This window comes from Mangifera indica, chromosome 10 (genome assembly GCF_011075055.1).
Source record: "Mangifera indica cultivar Alphonso chromosome 10, CATAS_Mindica_2.1, whole genome shotgun sequence".
In the NCBI taxonomy this organism is placed as follows: domain Eukaryota; kingdom Viridiplantae; phylum Streptophyta; class Magnoliopsida; order Sapindales; family Anacardiaceae; genus Mangifera; species Mangifera indica.
In genome coordinates this window covers 4,335,726-4,360,798 of record NC_058146.1, presented here as the reverse complement: position 1 = coordinate 4,360,798, position 25,073 = coordinate 4,335,726, and the positions used below count along the sequence as shown (strand labels likewise).

The 25,073-nt window shown below is 30.6% G+C and overlaps 5 protein-coding genes across 6 annotated transcripts; 2 read left to right on the top strand and 3 right to left on the bottom strand.

Moving 5' to 3' along the window:
• The first annotated feature begins 269 nt into the window (after nucleotides 1-269).
• On the top strand, nucleotides 270-2,415 carry LOC123227017. Of its 2 annotated transcripts, none has more exons than XM_044651626.1 (4): nucleotides 270-806; nucleotides 1,500-1,800; nucleotides 1,907-1,962; nucleotides 2,087-2,415. In XM_044651626.1, exons 1-3 carry the CDS (start codon nucleotides 678-680, stop codon nucleotides 1,921-1,923), a joined length of 447 nt encoding a protein of 148 aa, XP_044507561.1. In that variant the 5' UTR covers nucleotides 270-677; the 3' UTR covers nucleotides 1,924-1,962; nucleotides 2,087-2,415. The 2 variants fall into 2 exon arrangements, with proteins under 2 accessions (XP_044507561.1, XP_044507562.1); XM_044651627.1 differs by having other exon boundaries at nucleotides 1,907-1,967.
• A 29-nt stretch (nucleotides 2,416-2,444) lies between these two features.
• Nucleotides 2,445-3,273, bottom strand: LOC123227019 (putative lipid-transfer protein DIR1). The gene is made up of 2 exons (XM_044651628.1): nucleotides 2,690-3,273; nucleotides 2,445-2,593 (listed from the first exon to the last, which is right to left on the bottom strand). The coding sequence occupies exons 1-2, from the start codon at nucleotides 3,030-3,032 to the stop codon at nucleotides 2,577-2,579; spliced, it is 360 nt and encodes a 119-aa protein (XP_044507563.1). The 5' UTR covers nucleotides 3,033-3,273; the 3' UTR covers nucleotides 2,445-2,576.
• Nucleotides 3,274-3,409: 136 nt separating this feature from the next.
• Nucleotides 3,410-4,186, bottom strand: LOC123227016. Its single transcript, XM_044651625.1, has one exon. The coding sequence runs from the start codon at nucleotides 4,027-4,029 to the stop codon at nucleotides 3,511-3,513; it is 519 nt and encodes a 172-aa protein (XP_044507560.1). The 5' UTR covers nucleotides 4,030-4,186; the 3' UTR covers nucleotides 3,410-3,510.
• A 1,319-nt stretch (nucleotides 4,187-5,505) lies between these two features.
• LOC123227381 (rop guanine nucleotide exchange factor 5-like) lies at nucleotides 5,506-8,379 on the bottom strand. Its single transcript, XM_044652159.1, has 7 exons — nucleotides 8,006-8,379; nucleotides 7,513-7,629; nucleotides 7,256-7,410; nucleotides 7,034-7,108; nucleotides 6,654-6,944; nucleotides 6,216-6,572; nucleotides 5,506-6,141 (listed from the first exon to the last, which is right to left on the bottom strand). Exons 1-7 carry the CDS (start codon nucleotides 8,292-8,294, stop codon nucleotides 5,653-5,655), a joined length of 1,773 nt encoding a protein of 590 aa, XP_044508094.1. The 5' UTR covers nucleotides 8,295-8,379; the 3' UTR covers nucleotides 5,506-5,652.
• A 10,376-nt stretch (nucleotides 8,380-18,755) lies between these two features.
• Nucleotides 18,756-20,632, top strand: LOC123227282. The gene is made up of 5 exons (XM_044652019.1): nucleotides 18,756-19,234; nucleotides 19,326-19,670; nucleotides 19,749-20,085; nucleotides 20,187-20,309; nucleotides 20,392-20,632. Exons 1-5 carry the CDS (start codon nucleotides 18,914-18,916, stop codon nucleotides 20,508-20,510), a joined length of 1,245 nt encoding a protein of 414 aa, XP_044507954.1. The 5' UTR covers nucleotides 18,756-18,913; the 3' UTR covers nucleotides 20,511-20,632.
• Nucleotides 20,633-25,073: the final 4,441 nt, after the last annotated feature.

Sequence of the window (25,073 nt, the reverse complement as noted above, 5' to 3'; positions counted from 1 at the left end):
TCTTAACACTTTTCTTTGAAAATCATATATTCTTTCCTTTACTTTTCAAAGCTTTGGAAGGAAGATTCCAATATTATCTTTTCCCTCCTTGGTGTATTGGTATCTTTGTTGATTTTGGTGAAACAAAAAAGTTGGATAGAGGAATCAACTGTTTTTTGAAATTGACCGTCTACTCGGATTGCCCACGTCGAGCAACAAGCGAACAATCTTATCCATTTATCTCCATAGAAACTCCAAAGTCGAGAACAGCTAAGAGCCTTTTTCAAAACTCACCCATATTCTCGAAATGAATATGAGGAAGGGATTGAAGCTGGGAATGAATCCACTTGGTTGAAAGTGAACAGCCCATGTGTCAAAGGGAGGGGGGGAATGAATGAAGCCTTATGGGGTCCAAGAGGAGTGTGGTTTCTGGGATCTATAAATAGCAGAGACCTTAATTTTGACAATATCTTCAACCATCTGCAATCTTCACGTGCTTCTCTGCTATCTGCCTCCTAGTTATCAGTTTGTCTCTACCTCTGCAATTCTTATCCACTGCTCTTCTTTAGGCTCTTTTTAGTCAGTGAGGTCGTTTCCCGTTAAGAGAAAACTATCAAAGGGTAGTTTTGTTCGTTACTTGACAAAGAAAGCTTTCTTAAGTAGCTTTGCATTGCTTTACTTAACTGATAATTTTTAACATGGAAAACAGAAGGCAAGAAACTGGCAATTCTTCATCGTCTAGAAAATTTGATCATCTTTTTGGTTCCAAGAACTCTTCATCCTCCACCACTGGGATTTTTGGCTCTATTTTCCCACCACCACCTACGGTATTCATTATTTTCCTTCAGATTGATTGAAAAAAAAAAAAAACCTACACCACTAGCACATATGTATTTTTTTGCTTTTAGATTTGCTCATGCTTAACACTTAAAATCTTGCTCTTAGGCAGATGGCTTCTGATATTAAAATGGCTGTTTGACTATGCTTTTCACAGGTTACTTGATTAAGTGAATTACATATATTTGTTCATGTTCATTAGAGGGCTGTGCTTTTACTTCTTACACAGGAGCTTAAGAGTTTCTGTGGGTTGGATAGAGATTTGTTTTAGTAAATAAAATATGGGATCTCTCAAATTGGATATATTAGGAAGAATGCAATAAATTAGGGTGGCTGTAAAAGGTGAAGGCTCCTTCTTCAGCTGTATGTCATACATATATTAATAATTAGTGAACTAATTCTATGCTTGATAGAGAAAAAGAAGTAGGAGAAACATATTTAGACTATAGAAGTTAAATCATTTGTTCACTTAGAAGAAAAAAAATTCTATATTTTTTTACATATCTAGGAATTAAGGAAAGATTTCTTTTATTTGTTTCCTGCTGTGTGTTGAACTAGTTTAGTATATGTAGATTTCCTGTAGAAGTCTGTTTCTTCTTTAATGTTAAAGAAGAAATTATGTTGCACATTCTGAATCCCTTTTTTTTTTTCTTTCTTTCTTTCTTTGTTGATTTGATGATCAGATGGGAAGTGGGAAAGAGTCTTCTCACAGTGGAATAATGGGGTCACTGAAAAAGAAGGCTGTAAGTAGCCAGGCTGAAAATAGTATTTTCAGTAGCAAAGAAAAGAATTCAATTTATCAGAATGAAACTGCAGAACCTTGCTATTTCAGCTCTTCAATATACTATGGAGGCCAAGAAAATTACTCTCCAAGAATCAAATCCACCACTGAATCTCCCCATGTGCAGTTTAAGAGAGACAGGGGAGAGGATGATCCTGATGGAAATAATGCTAACAGCGCTTCAAGAGGGAATTGGTGGCAGGGTAAGGAGATTCCTTTAGATAAAAAAATTTTACGTGATTAATTTTCCATAGTTGGACACTTAAATAAGAGTTTAATGTTTTTTTTTTTTTTTTAAATTTTCTGCAGGCTCGCTCTATTACTAATACCTTGCCCTCAATATAAAGCAAAGTCGCCATAGACATGTATGGCAAGTTATTCTAAATCCTCTCGTGATTTGATTATCCCATTTGTTTATCTTCTTGCGCTTTCCTGATTTAAATAAAATATAGCATTATATCATAAGTGGTATTGTTGATTATCTTGCAGGAATGGTGATGGACTAAAATCTTGTCACTAGAAATAAGTGGTAGTATTAGAAGAGAATAGTGAAGAGAAATGAAATCAAGACTTGCAGCAAAATGATGGGTTCCTTTTTCCTAGTAGTCAACTTGAGCAAGTATCATATATGAGCTCTGATAATCTGAAGAGAACTTAATGTCATCACTCAGCCGGAAATCTTGCAGAGTCCTTTTTGTGTAATTAACCCATTTTCCTTTCAGTTGATGAACTATGTTTTCTGGGTTTTCAGCCCACTAAATGTTATAATATGGACTGTAAACATGAACTAGTTTATTGAGTTAATATACTTTGTAAGCAAAACTTCAAACAAGAAGCAGCATCTTTTGTTAAGCAAAGGCAATAGATTATTTGATATTATTCAGATGCCTGGATGACAAGTAAACACAATTTCACAAGCTAGACAACCAGTAGTAACCTCTTTACAACCACAGGCATCATAACTTACATTCTTCACTCTTCAAGGCAATGTGTAAGCTGCAGCAAACATAAAAAACACCATTTCAATCGAAGCTAAGACTGGAAGCATGATGGGTAAAAGATTTAGCCAAAGCTAAAAATAGGCCAACTTACCTCCACACCGGTAACCCACAGGACGATCAGCAAGGTTGCAACGCTTGGGGATGGTTATAGCTATTTCTGGCTTGACACCGGAGCTCTTAGCTGTATTAGACAGCATAACAGCACACAGGCATGCAGGGTTGTGGCCAAGAGTCTTAACTGCTTGGCAGCACTGGCTGGAGACTGGAGCATTCTCATCTTGTGCAGCTATTGCACAAGGAGCCAACTTAAAAGCTTCCCTATCAGGGGAAGATTTCCCACATTCACCAGCCCCATTAACTCCACTATTGAACCCAGAAATGCCCAGAATAACCAGAAACACAAGAATGCAAGTGTAACTCATTGGATTTTCCATTTTCTTCAATGCAAGGCACAAACACCCCACAATCTAGCAGGATTTATAATGAAACAAGCAGCTGAAGATATCTTTACACGTCAAACCCACAAATCATAGTGGAAGAAGCACTAAAATCAAAATTTATTTTGTTTATTATCTCACCAAACACCCTCAATTGCATAGCGAAGATTACCAAACTATTTTAAGCAGACAACTGTTAGTGCTTTCAAAAGCTTCAGCCACCCTTCCACTAATTTTCTATCCTTCAAAATCCAACAGCAATGAAACAACTTTCACTACAAACATCTAGAAAGCCAACCAATTCCACTGTTTAACAATAATCCCAATTAAGAGGTTAAAAAAAAAACATTTCACATAAAATTTTTAAGTCAGAATTTTGATTAAACCATGAGAAAGCGTTCTCCTTTTCATTCATAGCCCTTAAATATAACAAAACAAAACACACAACAACAATAATACGAACAAGAAAAACTAACTAGGCTGCGAGAAAAGCATACAAAACAACACAAACATAAATCAGTAACCCCAAAGGGACCAAGATCACGAGCGGCACAACCGCAGCAAAAGTATGCCCAGTTCCCTTCCCACACGAGAGCGTCCCAAGTTTGACTTGAGCAACATTAACCAACGCCAACATCAAACAAATACACCCAGAAACTGACCCAACACCCGAAACCAGCATCCCGACCCGAACCAAACCCCTGTTGACCTGAGCCTCGAAATCCGAATCAAAACGTGATTCGTTGACCCGTCGGATGGCTTGCTTCAGACTCAACGCAATGATGCTAGAAAACAAGAAGGAACTGAAGGAGTACACGTGGAAGGAGATCATGTTCTCGGCGATGTTTGAACCGGCCCGGCATGCCTCATTGGTAATGAGGGCGTTGGTGGGGTCCCTCGGGTTCCACGCCAGCCCGACGAAAACGGCTAGAGTGAAGAGGGAATTAACATTGATGAGGCCGTCTAAGGCCGTTATGTGGATGCTCGTCGTCATTGAAACGGCGGCGTATGGAGATCAAAGGAGGATCTAAAACCTGAGCAGCTTGGTTCCTTTCGGTGAGAAATGAGGGAGGAAGGAAAGAACATTGGGAAAGCAGTAACCTTTACTTGTTCCAGAGTGAAGGTCACGCATTTCCGCGTTGAAGACCTGAAAAGTAAAAATATCATGTAACGTTACTAAATCATGATATTGATTATTAATTTGAATAATGTTTCATTAATTATTTAAATTATTTGAAATAAAATATTATTACATCTTATTCCCACCGAAAACTTGACTTTATTTAAAAAAAAAATTACTAAGATCAAATAATATAGTTAATTCTTTTCTTAAATTAAAAATAATAATAATTTCGCACTATCATGAGTTTTAATTAACTTGTGAAATTAGAAATTCACTTTTATTTTTTTATTTGTGTAAAGAACTTTGAAATAAAAATATGGTGGAGAAGAATAAAACTTTTTTAATTATAATAATATTCTCTCTTAAAGTGGAAGACGAGGCTGAAAAAAAAATATATATATATAATTTAAATATATAAATTATATATTATTATATAATTAAATAATTTTAAATTAAAAATAAAATAATATTTAATTATATAATAATATATATAACATTACTCAAAAAAACAAATGATTAAGCATAAACATTTTCCAAATGATTTCTTTGTAAGACTAATAAAAAATAATAATAAACATGAGAAATAATTATATATTTACAATTTTTAACCGTTGGTAATAACAATATTATATTCACTTGAATAACTTGTCTCTCTGTTTAAAAGACTAATATTTAGAGGGTTTTGATTAAGAATACAAAAATTATTTTGATAATTTTTTTTATTATTGATATTATTTTATTTATTTAATTTTTTATTGTTAATAATAATATGATATATAATATATAAGATAATTTACTTACCATCTTTATATTAGATATTAAAAAATTATTAAAATAATTTTAATTTTATTATAATTATATTTTTATTTATAAATCTTTAAAATAAAAATATTATCATTTTCAATTAATATAACAAGAAATATAAAAAATAACTTAAAATAATTATAATCACAATATTTAAATAAAATAACAATTTAGATTTTTTTTATTACATTCAATCAAATACAATAATTATTTATTTTTACTTATAAAAAAAATAATTACTTATATTCAATATTATTTTAGTTCATTAATCTTTGTAATAATATTTTTTATAATAAAAAATTAATAGAGGTAATTATACATTTAGTTCTACAATTCATTCCATTTTATTAAAGTTTAAAAAATCCAATAATATTGAGTTTATATGATTATGAATAGAGTATTGAGTAATATTATGTACATAATTTTTATGCATAATTTTATACACAAATAATAATATGTCACTATGTAATTGAATAGTTAAAAATTAAAGATAAAATAAAACTTAATCATATGGTGATACATCATTGTTTGCACGTAAAATTATGCACATGATTTTATTGTCTCAAAAATTACGTTGAAATGATTGGCAAACTAGATATTTCAAACTCATGAACATCAGTAATTGTCACAAGAAAATGGCCGCTACCATAAACAATCCTAGTTTAAATCACAATATATATTCATCCTGGTTCATAAGTTTTGATTTTGGCACAACTTCGACCCTTTCTGGGTGGCTGATGATGAATTTTGTTGATGCAACAAACCTTGAGAACCATTTGTTGTAAGTGAACAAATCTTTGCTTTTGTGTCAGCAGCACCAAGATAATTTGTCAACACTCTCCTCACCCCAAAACCGCGGTTAGCCTTGTTGTTGCTGCTGCTGCTGAGGCGACAAGGAGTTCTCCCCCCTTTTGCAGGACTAATTAGAGGTGCAGGTGAAAAGCTTGATGTGCTACTGCTAAATGTTGCTTTATGTGGAGTGCCTGAGACAGGCACACTACTGGAGGGGACTGTAACTTTCTTATTAGAAATTACACTGGCTGTTGTCACTGATGACACCTTATCCGAATTTTTAGTCAAGTCATCGACATATATTAAATCATCGATCCGGGCGACAATGTTGAATGCCAGACTCTCCAGAACTCTTGAATAGCTCTCGAGAATGGATTTCCCAACATCCTGAAAAGTTCAAAATCAAGAAGTTCATATATAGTCGAGGGAACAAAGGAGTCTTTAGAGAAAGGAATTTGAACCTTGTTGCAGTGAATCTTGCTGGTGTCCAATGTAGTTTGTGTTAGACTAGGAAACCGCTGTTTCAAGCAACGCAAGAGACTTTCAGATCTTTCTGCAAGCAACTCCCTCTTATCTCCATCGTTCATGAAGTCCTTCACCATCTCCCATGATGATTTTGCAGTGGAATGGTTTGGATAAAGCGGGGGCTTCGAGTGAGTTCTTCCACGCCACACATATATTGATGATTCCACACGGTTCGCAATCTCAAGAGCCACATGCTCTGAAGACAGATCAAGGCAATCTAGCAGGCAGTCAGCAGAGAATTGATCTGATGTAACGTACCGGTATATAACCTCCCCTAAACAGGCTTTCCCATTCTGAGAACAAACAAATGAAAAAAATCACTTTGCATAAAGTAATACTATTGAATGCCATTGCAACTTTCAGGATTTTCAAACCTTTGGTAGAGATTCTAAGTATGACTCAGGCATTTCCATTTCTGCTACGGTAATATTATTGATGGCCATTGCAGCTTTCAGGATCTGAGTTGTGCATTCGCGCGTGTGATGCAGTTGTTTTCTTGAATTTTCAGAGAGGCCACCAGGCGGTACTCGGGGCACAGGAAGCCACCATTTCTCTTCTTGCCTCTGAATTTTTTCGTGAAAAGAAGCTGATCCATCTGCTTCTGAGGCTATAATCCCTTGATCAACATACCAAAATTCGGTATCCACAAAACTATCCAAGATTTCCTGTCACGGAATAAACCAGGTGGTAACTTGAAAATGGGCTATTAAACTTAGAACATATAGCACATGAAACAATGAATGCGAAATCTTACAAGAAGCATGCTGTCTAGTTTCTTGAGAGCTGGGAGATTGATGAAAAGATCTGATCTAGGCCTGCAAGTCATAACCTATGAATTTTAAAACAACCCATTTAGTTCAAAATGCAATAATAAATTCAAATAGTCAAAAGTAGAAGGATCAAAAGTTCTGCTTTTTCCTGAGATTTCAAGAATTTTCAGAAAAGGAAACAGAAAGGCCTAAGATTTTCCCATTACCTCAAGCTTACTTCCATCTGGAAATGTTTGCCAAGATGGGATCAATTCCACAATGTGATCACCAACACAAAGAAGCGGTTCCATTTCTCTTTTCCACATTGATTTCTTTTCAGAAGGTAATGGCTCTAATCTCCATAATTGTGCAAATATAGAAGCTAAAAATCATACCAAAACATAGTAAAACACACCCAAAAAAAAAAGAAGGAAAAAAATGAAATGTAATTGAGAGAAATCTGCACATAAAGAAGAGAGCAAACCACATAGATTGGTAATGGAATTAGATATGGCCAAAGCTGTGCAAACACCTTTACCAGAACCTGACATGTCTTCTCCAAGCAACAATTTTGCAAACCTTTCCTTCATCATATCCATATCTATTCCAATTCAACAAGTAAAATAAAAACAATTAGATTACCAAAAAAAGAAAAAACATAATCTGATAAAAAATAAATAAATGTTATTTAGTAACTCTTTTTGGTTACGAGTAACTTTAAACATCGAAAATTTTGAATTGTTTACAGTATGTTATTTAGAAACATACTGTATTTGTTTCTGAAACTCTGAAACACCATTCAAATTCTAAATTTGAAATTCTGCTCTTTCTGTAACCAAATAGAAACACCTCATCTGATCCAAAAGTTGTATGACTTTAATCAAAAGAAATAAAGTTTAAACTCAGAAAAAGAAACTTTTTCCTTTCCCACAATGTTTTCTCAGCAACCAAATATACCCAAAAGCCAAAAAGCCAACCTGAAATAAGAGAGCCTGGTTTCTTAAACGTTAAATCATCAAAATGGATCTTCTCTGCACGTCCCATTTCATCAGAAACCAAACTGTTTTTTGACACTCCAGCTTTCCTGATAGGCCAACCCAGAAGAGAGGGTGAACAAGACTCCATTTTTTTCACTTCCTCGGATGAGTCTTCAGAGCTGGAACAGCTTGAACTACTACTCTCTCTTGACTCGGTCCCCGACTCAGTGGTAGTAGTAGTCATTGTCTCACTACCATCATTGCCACTCTTCTTCACTAAACTTCCCATTCTTTCCCAAAAAGGAAAAAATTTGAAATACAGGTCAAGGAAAATATATCTGAATTGAAAAGTGTCTTGTTCTGTGAATGTTGAAATTAGATTTTTGATTTTGAAGATTGAAATGAACAGAAAGTTTTAAGAATCATATGACATGTTCAGTCTCCCTTTCACTTTCAGTAGCAGAGTAGAAAATACGTTCGCTCAAATTATTTATAGAAGGCCAGAGGACTTATTCGCACCCGCGGGTTCTATTTTTCTTTCAACCATTTTAAATTAATTATTTAATTATTAATATTTAAAAAAAATTAAATTTTTTTTTATTTTAAACTTTACAAATTAATTATTTTTAAATTAAATTTTAAAAAATAATATTTTGTTCCAAAGTTTTATTTTTCATTCTTCAATTGATCTCTATGATACTTTTTGTAATAATATCTCTTTTTCAAACATTTTTTCTCCTTTCAAAGGATTTTTTTCGATAAATATATATTTATTTATATATTTAAAATTAATATATATAATATTATTCTTATAATAAATACAAAACAAAGGTAAATTTGTTTAGCCCCACAAATTATTAAAAAAAATCTCAAAATAAAATAATAATAATAATAAAATTATGTTTATAATTTTATGTACAAATAATGATATATTATTATTTGATTAAATATTATTTTATTTTTAATTTTTAATTACTAATTATAAAATAATATATCATTATTTATATATAAAAATTATACATTTAACAAAGTAAAAAATTATACCTGCCAAGGTAAAACGTTTACAGTGGAAATCTTCGAAACAGGATTAAATTCCAGAGTCAAAATTTTACGCATGTATTTGACTGCTTTTATTTAAAAGTGATTTTATGTCGTCAATGATGAATATTATTTCGGCCCAATCAAAAAATATTAATTATTCCATTATCTAGAACTTATCATCAAATTAATTAAGGAAAATAAGTATAGATTGGCGGCCGCAAATTTTACATTTAATTGATTTTATTTATTTAATGAATAAATTGTATTATATTATTTTTAAAAGCCTTATATTTGTCCGTAACGGGTTGTCGTTTCGGATAGTGGTAAATATTGGAGGACAGGTAAAGGGTAATATAGTCAAATGGTCTGCTAATTTGAATGGTAAAGTAGCCGTTTGGTCAGAATATTGATGTGGCTATATACCTTTCTCTCCCGAATTTTGAAAAATGACCTTTTTTACTTTTAAGTTTAAAAAGTTAATTTTTTACCCATTTGTCAAGATCGATATTAAAACCGTCAAAGGATTTTTTTCAACTTTTTTAATATATAATAGGGTAATAGACTTTTGAAACTTCAAAGATGAAAATTTATTGTTTCACGAAATCTTAGGTGGAAAATAATCCTTTGGCCTATTAATTTAGGGAATTCTAATATGAACCGGGGCACAAAAGATTATTTTTTTCCTTCAATATTTGAATTATAATCTAAAATGTATCTATCCTCTAATCATATATTATAGAACCTTTCCTTCTCCAGAATTATACCCTTTACAGAAACTTTTTCGTTCATAATTTCGGTTAGAAATAATAATCTTTACATATAAGTTAATTTTCTTACATGCAAAACTCACAGAGAAGACGTGATAATTGCCCATTATCTTCTATAATGTCTCTTTGAACAACATTTATTGGTTTATCCAATTGCCACCCTATAGTTTGTAGTGAAAATTTTTCTTCTCCCAAAACTAAATAAACGTTTGATAAAAGTGGAATTATTCTATTAATGTTCAAAACTCAACATAAAAGTGTTTTTTATGGCTATAAGGAAAGGTAGAACAACTATCTCTCACCCTTTTTCTTTAATATCAATTTTTAGCCTTCCAACTTTTAAAACTAATTAATCAATTTTTAACCTTCCAACTCATATATTTGTTTTTTTTAGTGTGTGTCTACCCATAAATTAATTAATTTCAAAAAAGAACTTGATAAAAGGTTTAAAAATATCATTTTTAAAGCTTGAGGATCAAACGGGAGACAGGTAAAATGTGGGTGGGATATAGTTGTTCTACTCCATAAAAGAGAAAAATACTCCTTCACTTTGTGTAAGCAGGGTGGTCACTTTTCCAATGAAAAAGAATCTTTTCCTCACACCCCGCCTATTCAATTCAATTTTGTGATAAATTTAAATTGATTTTAAATTGATTAAAAATATTTATAAAAGGTATTCAATGGAATAAATAATATTATCGATATAATAAAAAATATCACTAATAAAATGAATAATATTATCATAAAATAATTCAGAGTGGATTTAATCAAATTATTAAACAGAAATTTTAACACAAGTTTAGTTTTGATTGAGTCGAATGTCAATTTAAATTGATCAAACTTGAATCAAGTCCATCCATAAAGGCTAAGTACTTTAACTACTATAGACTTATTAGCACCTTTTATCTAATGATCCGTAAAATGGTTTGAACACACTTGACCGCCTTATTCACCAACACCTCATAAATTAATTATGATTATATGAGACACCCATAAATTTTTGTATTATGACACATGGAGGGACTTCAAATTCAAACTTCAAAACTACAAATGGGGCAATCTTTTTTATTCTCAAAGCTGATCTCAGGCATCTTGAGGCTAATTTCAGGACGTTTTAAAGCCTCAAGCTACCGCTTTGTCGATGCCCAAGAAGAGTTATTGGCAACAGATGAAGGAAAATGACCTCTTTTGGGTGTTTTTGAACTCAAAAAAATTTGTTATCTTCGCAGCACGCACGCAAGGTTTGAACTCAATAGGCCATTTATGAATCACGGGCAACTTTTGATTCATTATGACAAGTGTCAGGGTTTTTGGACCACTCTAGCTCATCCATTTGAATAGTAATAGGCCGGGCTAATTGCATAGATTGCTTCTAAGCCCACTAGTTAGGCCCGTCTCTTTCCGGCCCAAATCAGAGCCTATTCAGTATGTATTTATATGGGCACCGATAATATATACAAATAAAGATGCTGTAATGCAGGATGCTTTTTGGCAGCCTCCAACTGCCGGGACAAATCCCTGAATAAATGAATGATGTATATGGTTAGGTATATAATCAATCTTTCAAGTGCATAAATCTGATCTAAAAGTGACCCATTCCCTGAATCGAGTTAGGCTGTCAATTGTAGGCATCTGTGAACTGGTCCATTAAAAGAAATTGCTTTTATAGAATTTGTGAGTGGTGATGGATAAGGTTGCAAATGAGTCGAGACAAGTCGAACAGTGTTTGATTTAAATTTGATTCGATTATTTTAAGGAGAGTTTGAACTAACCAAGTTGACAATATTTTATCTTGCGTTCAAGTTCGAGACAAGAATAGATGGTTCGAGCTCAGTTTGAAAAATTAATTTAAATCTTATAACTTGTATATATATTAATTAATCATCTATTTTTTAAGTTTAGAAACAAAATTTTAAATATATTAATACAATATTTAAAATTATCAAGGATTTATTAATATTTTATTTAAATCAAGTTAAAAACTTATGAATTCATTGACACAATCAATATTAAATATAAGTTTGATTTGGTTTATTCGAGATAAACTTGATTCAAGATGAGCTACAAGCTACTCACTATCGGCTTAACTTATTTGCATCCCTTCCCTGCTACATGTGCTATGGAAAACTTGACTTAAGACAAGCTGAGCTACGAACTACTCACGATCGGCTTAACTTGTTTGCGCCTTTTTCCAGTCAGAAATGTTATGGGCTTAGACATGGAATATGTACGAAGTGAAGGTGTAAAGCCATGGTGGAAGACAAAACACATTCCCAAGAATCTCCCAAATCAAGGCTCCCACACCCTTTTATTATTCTTATTATTTCCATAGAACAATGAGTCATGTCTGTCCATACATCCACCCCATTACTTGGTCGTCTGTAAGTGTGACTGACTGCATTAAGTATTATTCACTTTGATTTCCCAACTTAAAAAAAAAAAAATCTTGCTTGCCCAATGTCCTGTTTGTGTCGTCCATGTGATAAAAAAGCACAAAATTTTATAATTTTAAGACATTGATTGAAGATGTGTCAAAACATCATATTAATTACAAAAACTGTAAATAATTAAATTAATTTTGTTAAGAAGTTATACAAAAATAATCTCAAATTTTATTGTCCTTATATAATTTAAATATAAAGTTGCTTTCTTATTTTATTTTTACAAAGAATCCACGTTAGAGGGATTATTATTTTGAGACTGAATCAATTATATTGAATAAGATAAACTTTAAATTTAGTGATCGATCTCATACTTTTTTATACATGAAGTCAACTATTTTACCACTCAAATTATCATTTGAGATAATACAAAACTGTTTTCACCTGTAACCTTTTTGATATTATGTATATTGGGTTTCTCCGTATTTTTACAATTTGTAGTAAATAAATGGTTTTTGATATTTAACTAAGTAATTTGTTGGGGCCTTATTAACATTTTAGTATGCTAATTAGGGAGCCTTTTCCATATTGTATTATATCCAATGTGTGGGGGGTCTTAAAAAATTTTTAATATGTAATGTGTGAGGAGGGCTAGGGGTAATTATATTTAGGAGGTTATTGACATTTTCCATCATGATTGTCCACACGGCATGTGTGAAATAATATCAAGTAAATAATGGAATATTTTGACCTAATTTAGTATTTTTTTTGAATTTTTAAATAATTCATTATATATTATAATTTTTTAATTAATTGAAATCTAGCTGGTAGCTGTCGCAAATTCTACCGTTGCGTAGAGTTTAAACTTCAAAATTCGAATTGCCAAAAACTTTAAAAAGAAAAATGTTAATTTATGTCTTCTCTTTTCAGAAGACTTGTGACAGACAGCGACGGCTGATTGATCCTCTGGCGAACTTCTGTTTACGTCTATTTATCACGCAATAATTCTTTTTAGTTTTAGTTTCAATGAAGTTTATGGATACTATCATTTAAATCCATAATATTTTTTTTATTATTATATAGCATATTTCTAAAGAAGAGATTTTTTCAATTTCTTTTTTTCTTTTTTCAAATTCTTAGTTTGTAATATACTTCTGTGGATTTAAAATTAAAACTATGAATTTTATAAATAAAGTAAAGATTAGAGGGTCAACAATAAAAAAGATGAACTCAAGAGTAAGTTCATCTGGGTTAGCAAAACTAATTAGTGAAATATTAAAATTTTAAGGATAAAGACTTAGATTTAAGTTTTTATTACATTTATGAAATATTGATTTATCTAATATAGTGATTGTGAGTTCAGTTATTATACCTCAAAATTTACTTGTTTAATCAATCCAAACAAGGTTCTCTGATTATAAAAAAAATTTAAGAGTAAAAATAAAGAAAAAAGAAGTTAGTTTGTGCATGCAGTAAACACAACTCTGCCAACTAGACACGACGATTAGAGATGATAATTTCAGTTTGAATTTAGGGTTTTCGATTATAACAGATAAGAGATTTCGCTATAAAAACAAGAAAAGGGATGAAGACACATATATCCCTCCTCCAACTTGTCCTTATCCTCATTCCCACCCCTTTGTATTTTTTTTTTTAAATACTACTATATCTTTAAAGTTTTAGATTATTTATGTTTTTTCAAATTTATTTACATTTTTGTCGTACATATTAAAGTAGTTAATATATAATATTTACGACATTTGAAATAGTGAGTTGGTTTTAATTTTAATTAATTTTGTTATTAAATATATTTGTATTGTGTTTAAAAGATGTAGGAAAGAGATTCTTCAATAGAAATAAGGGTATGCATAATTAATTTTGAAATAGTGTGTATGCATAGTGTAGACATGACGACTAGAGATGATAAGTTCGATTAGAATTTAGGGTTTCTAACCTTAATAAAGAGGAGATTCTTCAATAAAAATAAGAAAGGGAACAGAGACAAAAACTGTTTTTGCAATCAGGGGCAAGGATACATGTTTTTCCCCTTCGACCTTTCCCTGCCTTACCCTGGTCTCCGTCCTCATCCTCATCCTCATCCTCATCCTCATCCCACCCTTTTATGTTAATATTTTTGTTTAAAATACTATCATATTTTTATAGTTTTAGATTATTTATATTTTTTAAATTTATTTATATTTTATTGTCCATATTAAAATGATTAATATATAATATTTATGACATTTTGAAAACTAAACTTTAAAAGATAAATATCATTTTTTTAAACTTGGTTTATGAGACAAATTATTAATTTTTACGGTTTATAAGGGAAAAAGAGATTGAATTATAAGGGGTTAGAGTTTCATTAATTTTAATCTTTTATAGGTGTATTTAAGATTTTTAAAATAAATAGATAAAAACTTACGAAAACATAATACTTTGGGGTAGAATAAGTCCTTGGCTTTTTTTTTTTTTTTTAAATTTCATGGACCATGCCATGTTAACCCGCTGACTTACCCTACGATCTCCACCCGACGGATAGTGTCGAAAATATTGGGTCTGGGCATGTCACGTGTCTGCCCAAGCCCCTTAACATGTCTTCGGCAGTCAATCACCATGATCAAACAGATGTATGAGTGTTGTTTTGATGTCTTATCCATACGCGCTTACTGCTAATATTTTTATCACTTTGAATAACGTCACATATCTGTCATTGAATAAAATTACAAGTTAGACAATTCACAATACTTAGCTGACCAAATTTGTTTTTGCCAATGAGATTTATTGTAATTTCATTAATTATTTTTTATTTTTTATAATTATAATTTAAATCAATCACGTTCCATTTTATCTTTAAATCATATTAATACTAAATAATTATTGACCATGCGATAATTATTTGTACTTTCAGGCACAGCCACATAAGACAGTAACGATATACGCGCATTGAATGAGAGTGGGGCTAATAAATGAATGAGCCAACGCCAATGAACTGCGCATTACTTGTTTAAGGGCCACAAGTTGTAAGCTGAAAGACATTAATGCCCTTTATAGAATCTTAATTTCCCATCATATACAGGCAAAATACTGTCCATAACTGCTTGACGTGGTTACACATAACTTTTCAGCCTTAACCTTTTTGGATAATCACATTAAAAATAAAATAAAATAATCTTTATTATTTTTTATTATACCAAAATTAAATAACTTTCATCCTCCAACTTGATCACATAACATTTCCGCCTTAATTTATTAAAAAAAATGGTCGTTTTCCTTTTAAAAATTTTAAAATAAAAAAGAATGAAAAAAATCTGTTCCCGCTCTTTTGATTAATGTGGCGTCGTTTTCAGAATATGTCGCACGGCCCACAGCAACTTCTTCCTTTCACGCTATTAATTAATTTTCTTCCTTTTTCTCTTTTTGTTTCCAATCATAATTTTTAGCGGGAAACTTATTGAATCCATTACAATTCAGTTTTCGGGTCCGCCGTTAACCGCCGTTATAACGACCAGATATTTGCAGCCTTGCAGGGCACTTGGCTTCTAGGTTACTCTTCCCATAAGACTGTGACGCTGTCATCCATCCATCCATGTAATGATTATAATTATAGTATAAATCCCAAAAAAATAATAATTAAATCTCGTTATTATTATTTTTTTTAATAATGAAATATAAAATACAAAAGTTACAAATAAAATCAATATGATGATGTGTTAGAGACAGTTGAAATTTTTGGTATAGTGGAAAAATTTATAAAAAAAAAGAAAATTTCAATTTTTTTGCTATATTTTTTTTACAATGATTATAAACCATTCACATACTTGAGAATAGAAATGAATATGTAAGCGGCGTTAGGTAACGGCTTGAAATTGAAAGCGTTAACAGAGGCGAAATTACAGAAAAGACAACGACAGTTAAGCTGCCGAATCTAGGTTGACGCCACGTAATCATAAGATTCAGATTCCAACATTATACACATTGGATTATACTATGCTGACTAGGTGGTTCACGGGCTCTCTGTGACACCCATTTACTTCATAGGCCAGGCACCATTTGTGAAATTTATCTATCACAATTAAATAATATTTTATTTATTTATTTTAAATATATATATATATTTATATATATTATTATATATTTTAATATTATTTTATTTTAATTAAAAATGATTTAATTATATAATGATATATATAATTATATATATTTATAATTTTATTGTTATAATTATTTTTTACTTGTTATGACATAATGCACAAATTAATAAATAAAACATATAAATTTACAAATTTCATTATTCATTATAATTTTAAATATTTAACATGAGAATTTGTTAGGTATCTTTCATAATGTGACCATCATATCTTGACCTAACAATTTAAATTTTGAATTGACTTGTTTCACATTTCCAAAATTTAATTTGCAAATAATAATTAGACAAATACAAAAAACGATAGCAATGTTACAAGATGCTATTATGTGAAAAAATTAACGATTAGTAAAATTAATAAAATATTAAAATTTTAAAAAGAATTGGGTTTGAGCGCCTTTTCCACTAGTAAAATCTTAATTTAAATTACTTTAAAAAATGTTGGTATTTAAAAATAACAAAATTATGTATATATATATATATATATATATATATATTTATATATAATTTAGATACACAGATAATGTGTAATTATATGATTGAATAATTTTGAATTAAAAATAAACTAATACCCAATAATATGATGATATGTTATTTGTATATATAAATTATGTGTAAAAAATTGTATATACTCATCCAAAAATTGGAATATTATGTAAGGACAAAAATGGAATTTAATTAATATAATATTTTCTTTAAGCATATGAAAATTAATTCTGATTATCAAAAAGAGAATTTAATTACATGATACATGAATCTTAAAAGAAAATTAAGGTCAAGTGAATGGGATGGAATGAAGTGATTAATGGGATAATTAAGGCATACTAATTGCGAATCATTGGTGGACAAGTGATAATGAACATTGTCGTTACTTTAATTAGTGGCTCAATGTGGGCTCCACCTTTAATCAACATCAAACCTTTTTTTTTAAATAAATAAAATTTGAAAAAAATAAATAAATTCAAGGTTAAGGATTTAAAAATCTAATCATATTAAACTTGAATCATAACTTTTTGGCATATGAAGAATGATAGTCGAATTATGTATTGTATTACATCATATGATATAATTTTTAAAAAATAAAATATTAATAAAATAATAAAAAATATAATTGACACATTATCATTTTAGAAAATATCACTAATATCTTTGAAAATTTAAAAATTTTTATATACAACTCTACTACATTATCATTTTCTTTAAAAAGATATATTAATCCATTATTATTTAAAAAAATATCATGAACACCGTTGAAAGTTTAAAATTTTCACATGCATCTTTATTGCATCATTACTTTCTTTAAAAAAAGTATCAATCTGTATTAATAAAATGTATCGTATTATAGAATATATATTATATGATACATTTATTATATCATATGATATATTACTATATCATATTAATTCGATACACTTCATAATATATATCATTTTTTTATATTATATCATATTATAAGATATATGTATTATATATTATATAATACTAATAACTATAATATCAAATTTAACAGCCATAGATAATATTTTAAAATATATATAAATTTGAATACTTGCATTTGACTTCAATCTTACCCATTTTCAAATCATAAACAATAAATAGTCAGTCACATAATTTCATAGGTACCCTTTTAGGGATTCAATCATGATATGGGTATTATAATTGACATTTACCCTGTTCAAATCAAGGGTGTGAATAACTTAGTTTAAACCATAAAATTCAATAAAATTATTTAAAAATTATGATTTTATTTAGTTTAGTGTAAATTAATAAATTTTAATATAAGTTTATGGTATGAGTTATAATTTAGATAGTTTTCAAATGTTTATACATGTTTATTTTTTGTTCTGTAAATTTTTTAATTCAATTTTTATTTATTAAATATAAAAAATTAGAAATAAATAATTTTTAATAGGTTCAGACCTTAATTTAAATAAGATCAAACTATATATTTTTAGTTTGGCTTGATTTAATCTGAAACATAAAATGGTTTGACTTAATTTAAAATTTTCTAAGCGATTTTTTTTTTAATTTGTTTCGAAAAAGTTTTCAAGCGCACAAAATCGAACTACATACACCTTTAATTCAAAACCAAGAGGAAAATATTCTTAATTTAAAAAAATAATTTCAAAATTTCTTTCATATTTAATCATGATTCCTGAATTAAACTTAATCAACACCATAATCTTTTTTGAATTATTAAAAAATTACTCATATTTTAAACCCTACTGATAATGCATAGATGGCAAGGAGATTATGCAGCAGCACAAACGTCTCCATCCACCCTGCCGTCTCTCACCTTCTCTCTGTGCTGTATTTTTTCTCTTACAAATATTTAAAAAAAAAAAAAAAAAACTGTCTCAAAGCAACCCTGAAACCTTAATAAAAGCGAGGTGTCTTCAACATTCCCTACGCCCTCTCTCTCTTTACTCTTCTTTTGTTGGGTCCCTCATTTCTCTCTCTCCATCTCTCTATATCTAACTCGGAGCTCGGTCAAAGCAAAGCGCAGCTCTCAAAACTAAACCAATCCCTCTTCTCTCTTTTCTGTGTTTTTGTTTCTGTAGTTGCTGTCGCCATGTCCGAGTCAGATTCCTTGAACGATGCCGCTTACTGGTCACCTTATAAGTTTGAAGATGTTCTTGTTGTGAAGAAAGGTTATGTGAAGAGTGATGATGAGATGAAGAAGTCCAGTGATCTCAGCTTTCCTTCTGAGTTTCCATACGAGTTTGACTCGCTCGATTCGGCTCTCTGTTCTCCGGTGGAGTCAGTGAATGGTTGGACTGAGACAGAAACCACCAGCGACGAGGAGGACTTCCTTACCGGGTTAACTCGCCGTCTTACACAGTCCTCAACTCAGAAATTCGCTGCCAATGGTTTTACTAAAGACAAACCTGAGGTCTACTCCAGTAAATCCTTGTTTATGTATTATACTTCTTGCTATTTTAAATTTTAAAGCTCTTGTTTTGACGTTATTCTTTTGTTACCAGAGCTGGGTAATGGCCGGGTCACCCGAGTCGATTTTGAGTGGAATAGGGAGCTGGTCAGTCTCAAGCGGAGGCAGCCCAAACGGTTCCTCCTCACTTGTATCTTCTCCTCCGACGACGCCGTTTGGTGATGAAAACAACACGTGGGACCTTATCTCTGCTGCCGCAGGCCAAGTTGCGAGGTTGAAGATGAGCGACGAAGACTTTAAATGCAACTACAACAACCGCGGCCGAGGCCTTATTGCTCCTCCCAAGGCCACTACAAGTCCCCTGCAAGTTATTGAAAATCCCAATTTTGGCTTATATTCAAGCCAATATGTTAATTTCACCCCCCTTCAAACAAATCAGGTGAGTTCTTTGTAAAATAAAAATTAAAGTGAATCCAGGATTTGCTTCCTTATGATGACGTTTTATTTTGAACTGCAGTATCAGATGTTGAGCCCTCAAAATGGTGGTTTAAACGGTGTGAATGTGATACGGGGACGGCAGCAACAAGTGAGGTTAACTCAGCCACAGCCACAACTGATCCAGAGTAAAGCCAGAAGTGTTGTTTATGAAAATGGGAGATGTGGGCGTCCTATTGGGCTATGTCAAGCTGCCTGGCCGCCTCTGCAGGTTCAGCAACGTCAACAACACTCTGCTTCCGGCATGAAAGCTGTGTTTTTGGGTGGATCTGGTGGCGTTAAAAGAGAATGTGCTGGTACTGGTGTGTTCTTGCCGCGGAGATTTGGGTCTAACCCTCTTGATTCTCCCAAAAAACCAAGTAAGATGTTAGAAATAGCTCAACTTTTTTGTAGATTTGGTTAGCTTTTTTATTGAGTTTTTTTAACTAACTAGCTTGTTTTTTTTGGGTTTTTATCTCAGGTTGTTCTACTGTTTTAGTTCCAGCTAAGGTTGTTCAGGCTTTGAATCAGAGTTTCGAAAACATGAATGGGAATAATACTCATGCCCAGCACCGATTTAATACAGCTTTTGGTCCACAGTATGGTGAGTTCTTTTAAATCTCTGTTCACAGAGGGCATGTTTGTAAAGCTTCCATTTAAATGATATTGTTCTTGAATCTTGACAGATGCTTTAATGGCGAGAAGGACTTTGCTTTTGTCACTTAAAAAGCAACGAAGCTTAAGACCTGAAGCTGCTCCTCCACTAAATCATGAAATACATCTTCCTCAGGAGTGGACATATTGAAGAAGGAGATGAACACATTAGTCTCAGCCATTTTCAAGCTTATTTTGTTGGAAAAAGATTGAAAAAAAAAAAAGTATAAAGGAAGTGATTTCTGATAGAAGAAATATGGGATTATGGTTTTTGTAAGAGAAGAATTAAGAATGCGAGTGTAGTCAGTAGAAGAACAATAATTAATATAATTGTATTGCAGGTTTTGTGGAGTAGATTTAGATGAATCAAGACCAAATTGTAGGAAGGGAAGAGGGTTTTTTCTTTAATTTTCAGCTGTAATAAGTGGATTTCATCTTCTGGGTTTGATGTACTTGGCCTTGAAATCTCATCTTTTAGTTGCAGAAAAAGTGGAATCCACATCCCTCTTTGTTGTAATATCAATATTTTAATAAGAGATATTTATATTATTTTATTTATCATAAGTCTGCTCTGTTTCTTTACAATTCCATACATCACTTTACCTTTGCTTTTCATTTAAAAATACCAACCCCATTTAACTTCAAATTTCAAAAACATTTATCATGAATTTCAAGGTCCTGACTCCTGAGAAAAACTCAACTACTAATATACTACGAGGGGTAGAATACTTTATTTTCCATCTTCAAAGGGGAAAAATCTGTCTCTGTCTCTGTCTCTGTGTCTCTCCGTTCTTGTTAAAATTTCGCCTCATTGTTTGAAAATTTTCGCTCTACTCTCTTTCCCCATCCATCCATGTCATGTAGGTTTTTTTTTTTTTTTTTAAGAACTCATAATATAATATTTATTAAGTATTAAGATAAATTTATAATAATTTAAAATTTTTTGTAGATAATTTAATAATAAAAGTTTAATAACAATCTAAAAAAGAAAAAAAAAAAATTGAAAATATATTTATTTTTGTTTTCGTCTTATTCTCATCTGGAAAGGTTTTAATTATTCTTACATTACTCTTTATCAAAAAATTTCCTTCTCGTTTAAAAAGGTACATACAGTAGCATATAAGAGTTGATATTTTCCAAGTTATAATAAATTGAAAGAGGAAAGTGTACCTGTTTCTGGATCTGGATGGAGATAATGTTGAAGCATGCTTTAAAAAGCATATTTAAAAATAAAAAAGCAGGAAGGAAATTGCTTCATCGTGAAGCAGAGGTGGTAGGGACATCGATAGAGAAATGAGATATGGGGATAAAATTAACTTGATTAACGTCTTGAAAGGCCCCACCTTCTCCATCTTTGCTCTTATTTCTTGAATATTACGTTTCACCTCTGTTCATTTCCCGGTTCTTTTTGTTCAAAAAAGTTGTGCTCTTGTCTCTCAGATCTTTGGTTCTTGTGCACACTTGATTTTGACTTGGTCAAATCCTTCTTCTTTTCATACCAAGCCCATTTTCTAAATCACTTGCAGCTTCGAAATCAGTATTTAATGGAGCAACAGGCATTCTTTTGGTTTCTGGGTATTGATCAGAATTTGATTTTGAGCTTTAAACAGTGGCGGAATTTGAGTGTTTTAACAGGACTCAAGTGTTTGACAGAAAAGGCAAATGGAAGAATCCAATGCTGGGTTGGGTTCGAATCTCGAAACACTGACTACGCATAATTAAAGTAAAAACTGGGTAATCACTTGTTTAACATTCCGTCCTTAAGGTTTAATGAAAGCACCAAGGCACCCAAAGGTTTCAAAAAGCAACTCGTACAACCAAATCATCATTTACTTTTTCTATATGGAGCTACAATACCCTAAATATGGTGATTCGGTCCATAAAATTTGGTCTTTGGCCCACTCTTTTTTGTTCTTTGATAAAGACAAATATAGGGTTAGAGATATGAATAGAGATGAGCATAATCTTTGTAATTGTGAGTAAAAATAAATATATCTTTGTCTTATCCTCTTATTTATATATTAAATTATTTTTAAAAATTTTAAATTATTACAAATATCTTATAATATTTACTAAATATTTTATTATTTTTTAGCATGTATGAGAAGAGAAAAAACTGAGAAAATTTTTTCTATGGGGATAGGGAAGTGAAGAGAGATTTTCTTTGCCAAAAGAGGACGACGATTCTTGTTATCAATGTATCAGGGACGAGGAAAGTCTTCTCTACAAAAATAGATGCATGGATTAAAATATTTAACCCTTACCTGTCCAAATACCATCTTTATAATACCTTTTATCTAATTTTATATATAATTCTTTTCAATTTTTATTTTAGCTCTATAGAAGCCAAAGAAAGAAAAATAGAGAAGCATATGAAAATTTATAAATTATACTTCCTTCAGTCCTTCTCCCATTTTGTAATTCATTTTTTTTACACTGTTAATTTAAGTTTAGGTTTTCATTTTTAGTTTGTTGTATAAAATTAAATAATAAATTAACTATTCATATATTTTATTTAAAATTTAATTAATTATCTAAAATTTTTCAATAGTATGACTATTTACATAGAAGTTAAAATGACATTAGAAAAGAATATATACCTAGAGACAGAGAATTAAAGATTTCATATGGCAACCTATTCAATAGTTTGTCTGCATTGTTCATTTTAGAAACCTTGGGGGGGAAAATGATATAAACCCCAGTAATAAACCCAAACCAAAGCATCATTTATATAGATAAAATATGTGGAATGAGGAATGTCAAAATCCAAGGCAAAGTACTGGGAGTTTCTGGCTTCTATTTTATTTTTGAATTTTGAAACGCACAGGCTTTATCTGGTTTTAATGGGTTTAGTGTAATTAATTACTTCAAGTTAACTTAATTGAAGTAAGGTTTTTTTTTTTGTCTTCTGGGACAAAACAAAGTAAGAGTCCACACACTCAGTCTTAATCACCCCAAGAATCGCTATTAATTGTTAATTACATCTAAATCATGAGTCTAATGCAAATAATTATGTTTGATTCCATTGTTTTTACATTGTATTTTATAAATTGTAACTTAATTATATTAACAGTAATACACTATATACTTATAATAAGTATTAATTTAGATATTAATAATAATATATAAATATTATTTTATACGTATTTTAAAATTATACAATCATATAATAACATATTATTATTATTATTATTATTATTATATTTTTTTGATAAGAAACATTATTTAAGTTGAACCAATTCTTTTAAGATTAAATCGATCATACTAAGTATGTGAAATCTCAGATTTCATACCAACCTCACAATCATACATTATTTTAAATAAATTAAGAATTTGATCTTAATATATTATTAATAGGTTTCAGATATATACTCCCGTACTCAGGATAAATGGGTAAGTGGTCATTGTCGATTATGATATAAGTTCAAAATTTTGATTTTTTTTTTCTTTTTATCAGAGAGAAGTGGTTGAATCATTTTATTAGATTCCTCTTTCAAATACAAATGTAAATTGAAGTGAATCCCACCAATTCTTATGAGAAAGTCAACTAATATGGTAAGGGTGGGTAGAGATTTGTTCCATAATTGAAGATTCAAAGTCAAAATGGAGCCATGTGCGATGGTATGGTTCAACTGGTTTGTGAAAAAAGAAAGGCAAAGTCACCATGTCCCACCTTTTTTTCTTCAATTAAATTGTCATTCTTTAATTTTAAAAACAATATTTTCTCACTTTTTCTCTAATTTAGGTAGTTTTTGTACTTAATTTTAAATCTTAAAAGCAATACTATGTATACATATTTATGATATATAATTTAAATACATAAATAATATATCATTATATAATTAGATATTATTTTATTTTTAATTAAAAATCATCCAATCACATGACAATATATCATTTATATATAAATTATGTATAAAAATGTGTACGCATAATTTAATTGAAATCTTAATTATAATTTGAAAAAAATATATACATATGAAATCTTTTTCCATTGTTTTGTTCTTTCTTCTTCATCGCATCCCACCATCCTCCATAACCTTATTGCAACTCTTCCTTCATCGATTTCCATCTCACTGCACCTCTCAACACCCACCTAGAATCACTGGCTAGGTTTGTGGGATGGGAAGTTACTTAGGTTGTAATGATTTGATTGATTTTGATCTTGCTAGTAATTGCCCATAGAGCCTCTTCTTTTGCTTTGGGTTGCTATCATCGTGATTTTGGGCCTGTTTCTAGCCGTGCATTATGGCCCATTTTAAAGATTATTCTATGCTTGTATATTTGCTTACGTTAGGTTAAATTGTTCTCTTCTTTAGTTGGTAACGGCTTCATTTCTACTCTTGCTTAATAACTTCATCTCCTCCTTATAACTAAACCTACATATACATCAATTATTACTCTGAAAAAAAGTGTATTAGTTTACTAGGGGAATAAGTAATACTAGTAAACATAACGTTATCAATATTTGAGTTTATTTGTATTTGTGAGATTTTTCGTTATTAATTGATATACACAATTTATAGTCTTACACAAAATAGATTATGATAATTGTACTAAAGAATGGATTAAAAAAAAATTTTAACATGTTTATTACTCGGGAATCTATATTAACTATTATAACATTAGTGACTTTAATAGAATGCTCTAGTGGAATATGTGTATAGAAACTATAAGGGGGCGTTTGGTTAGAGGTTTTTAAGATTACTTTGGT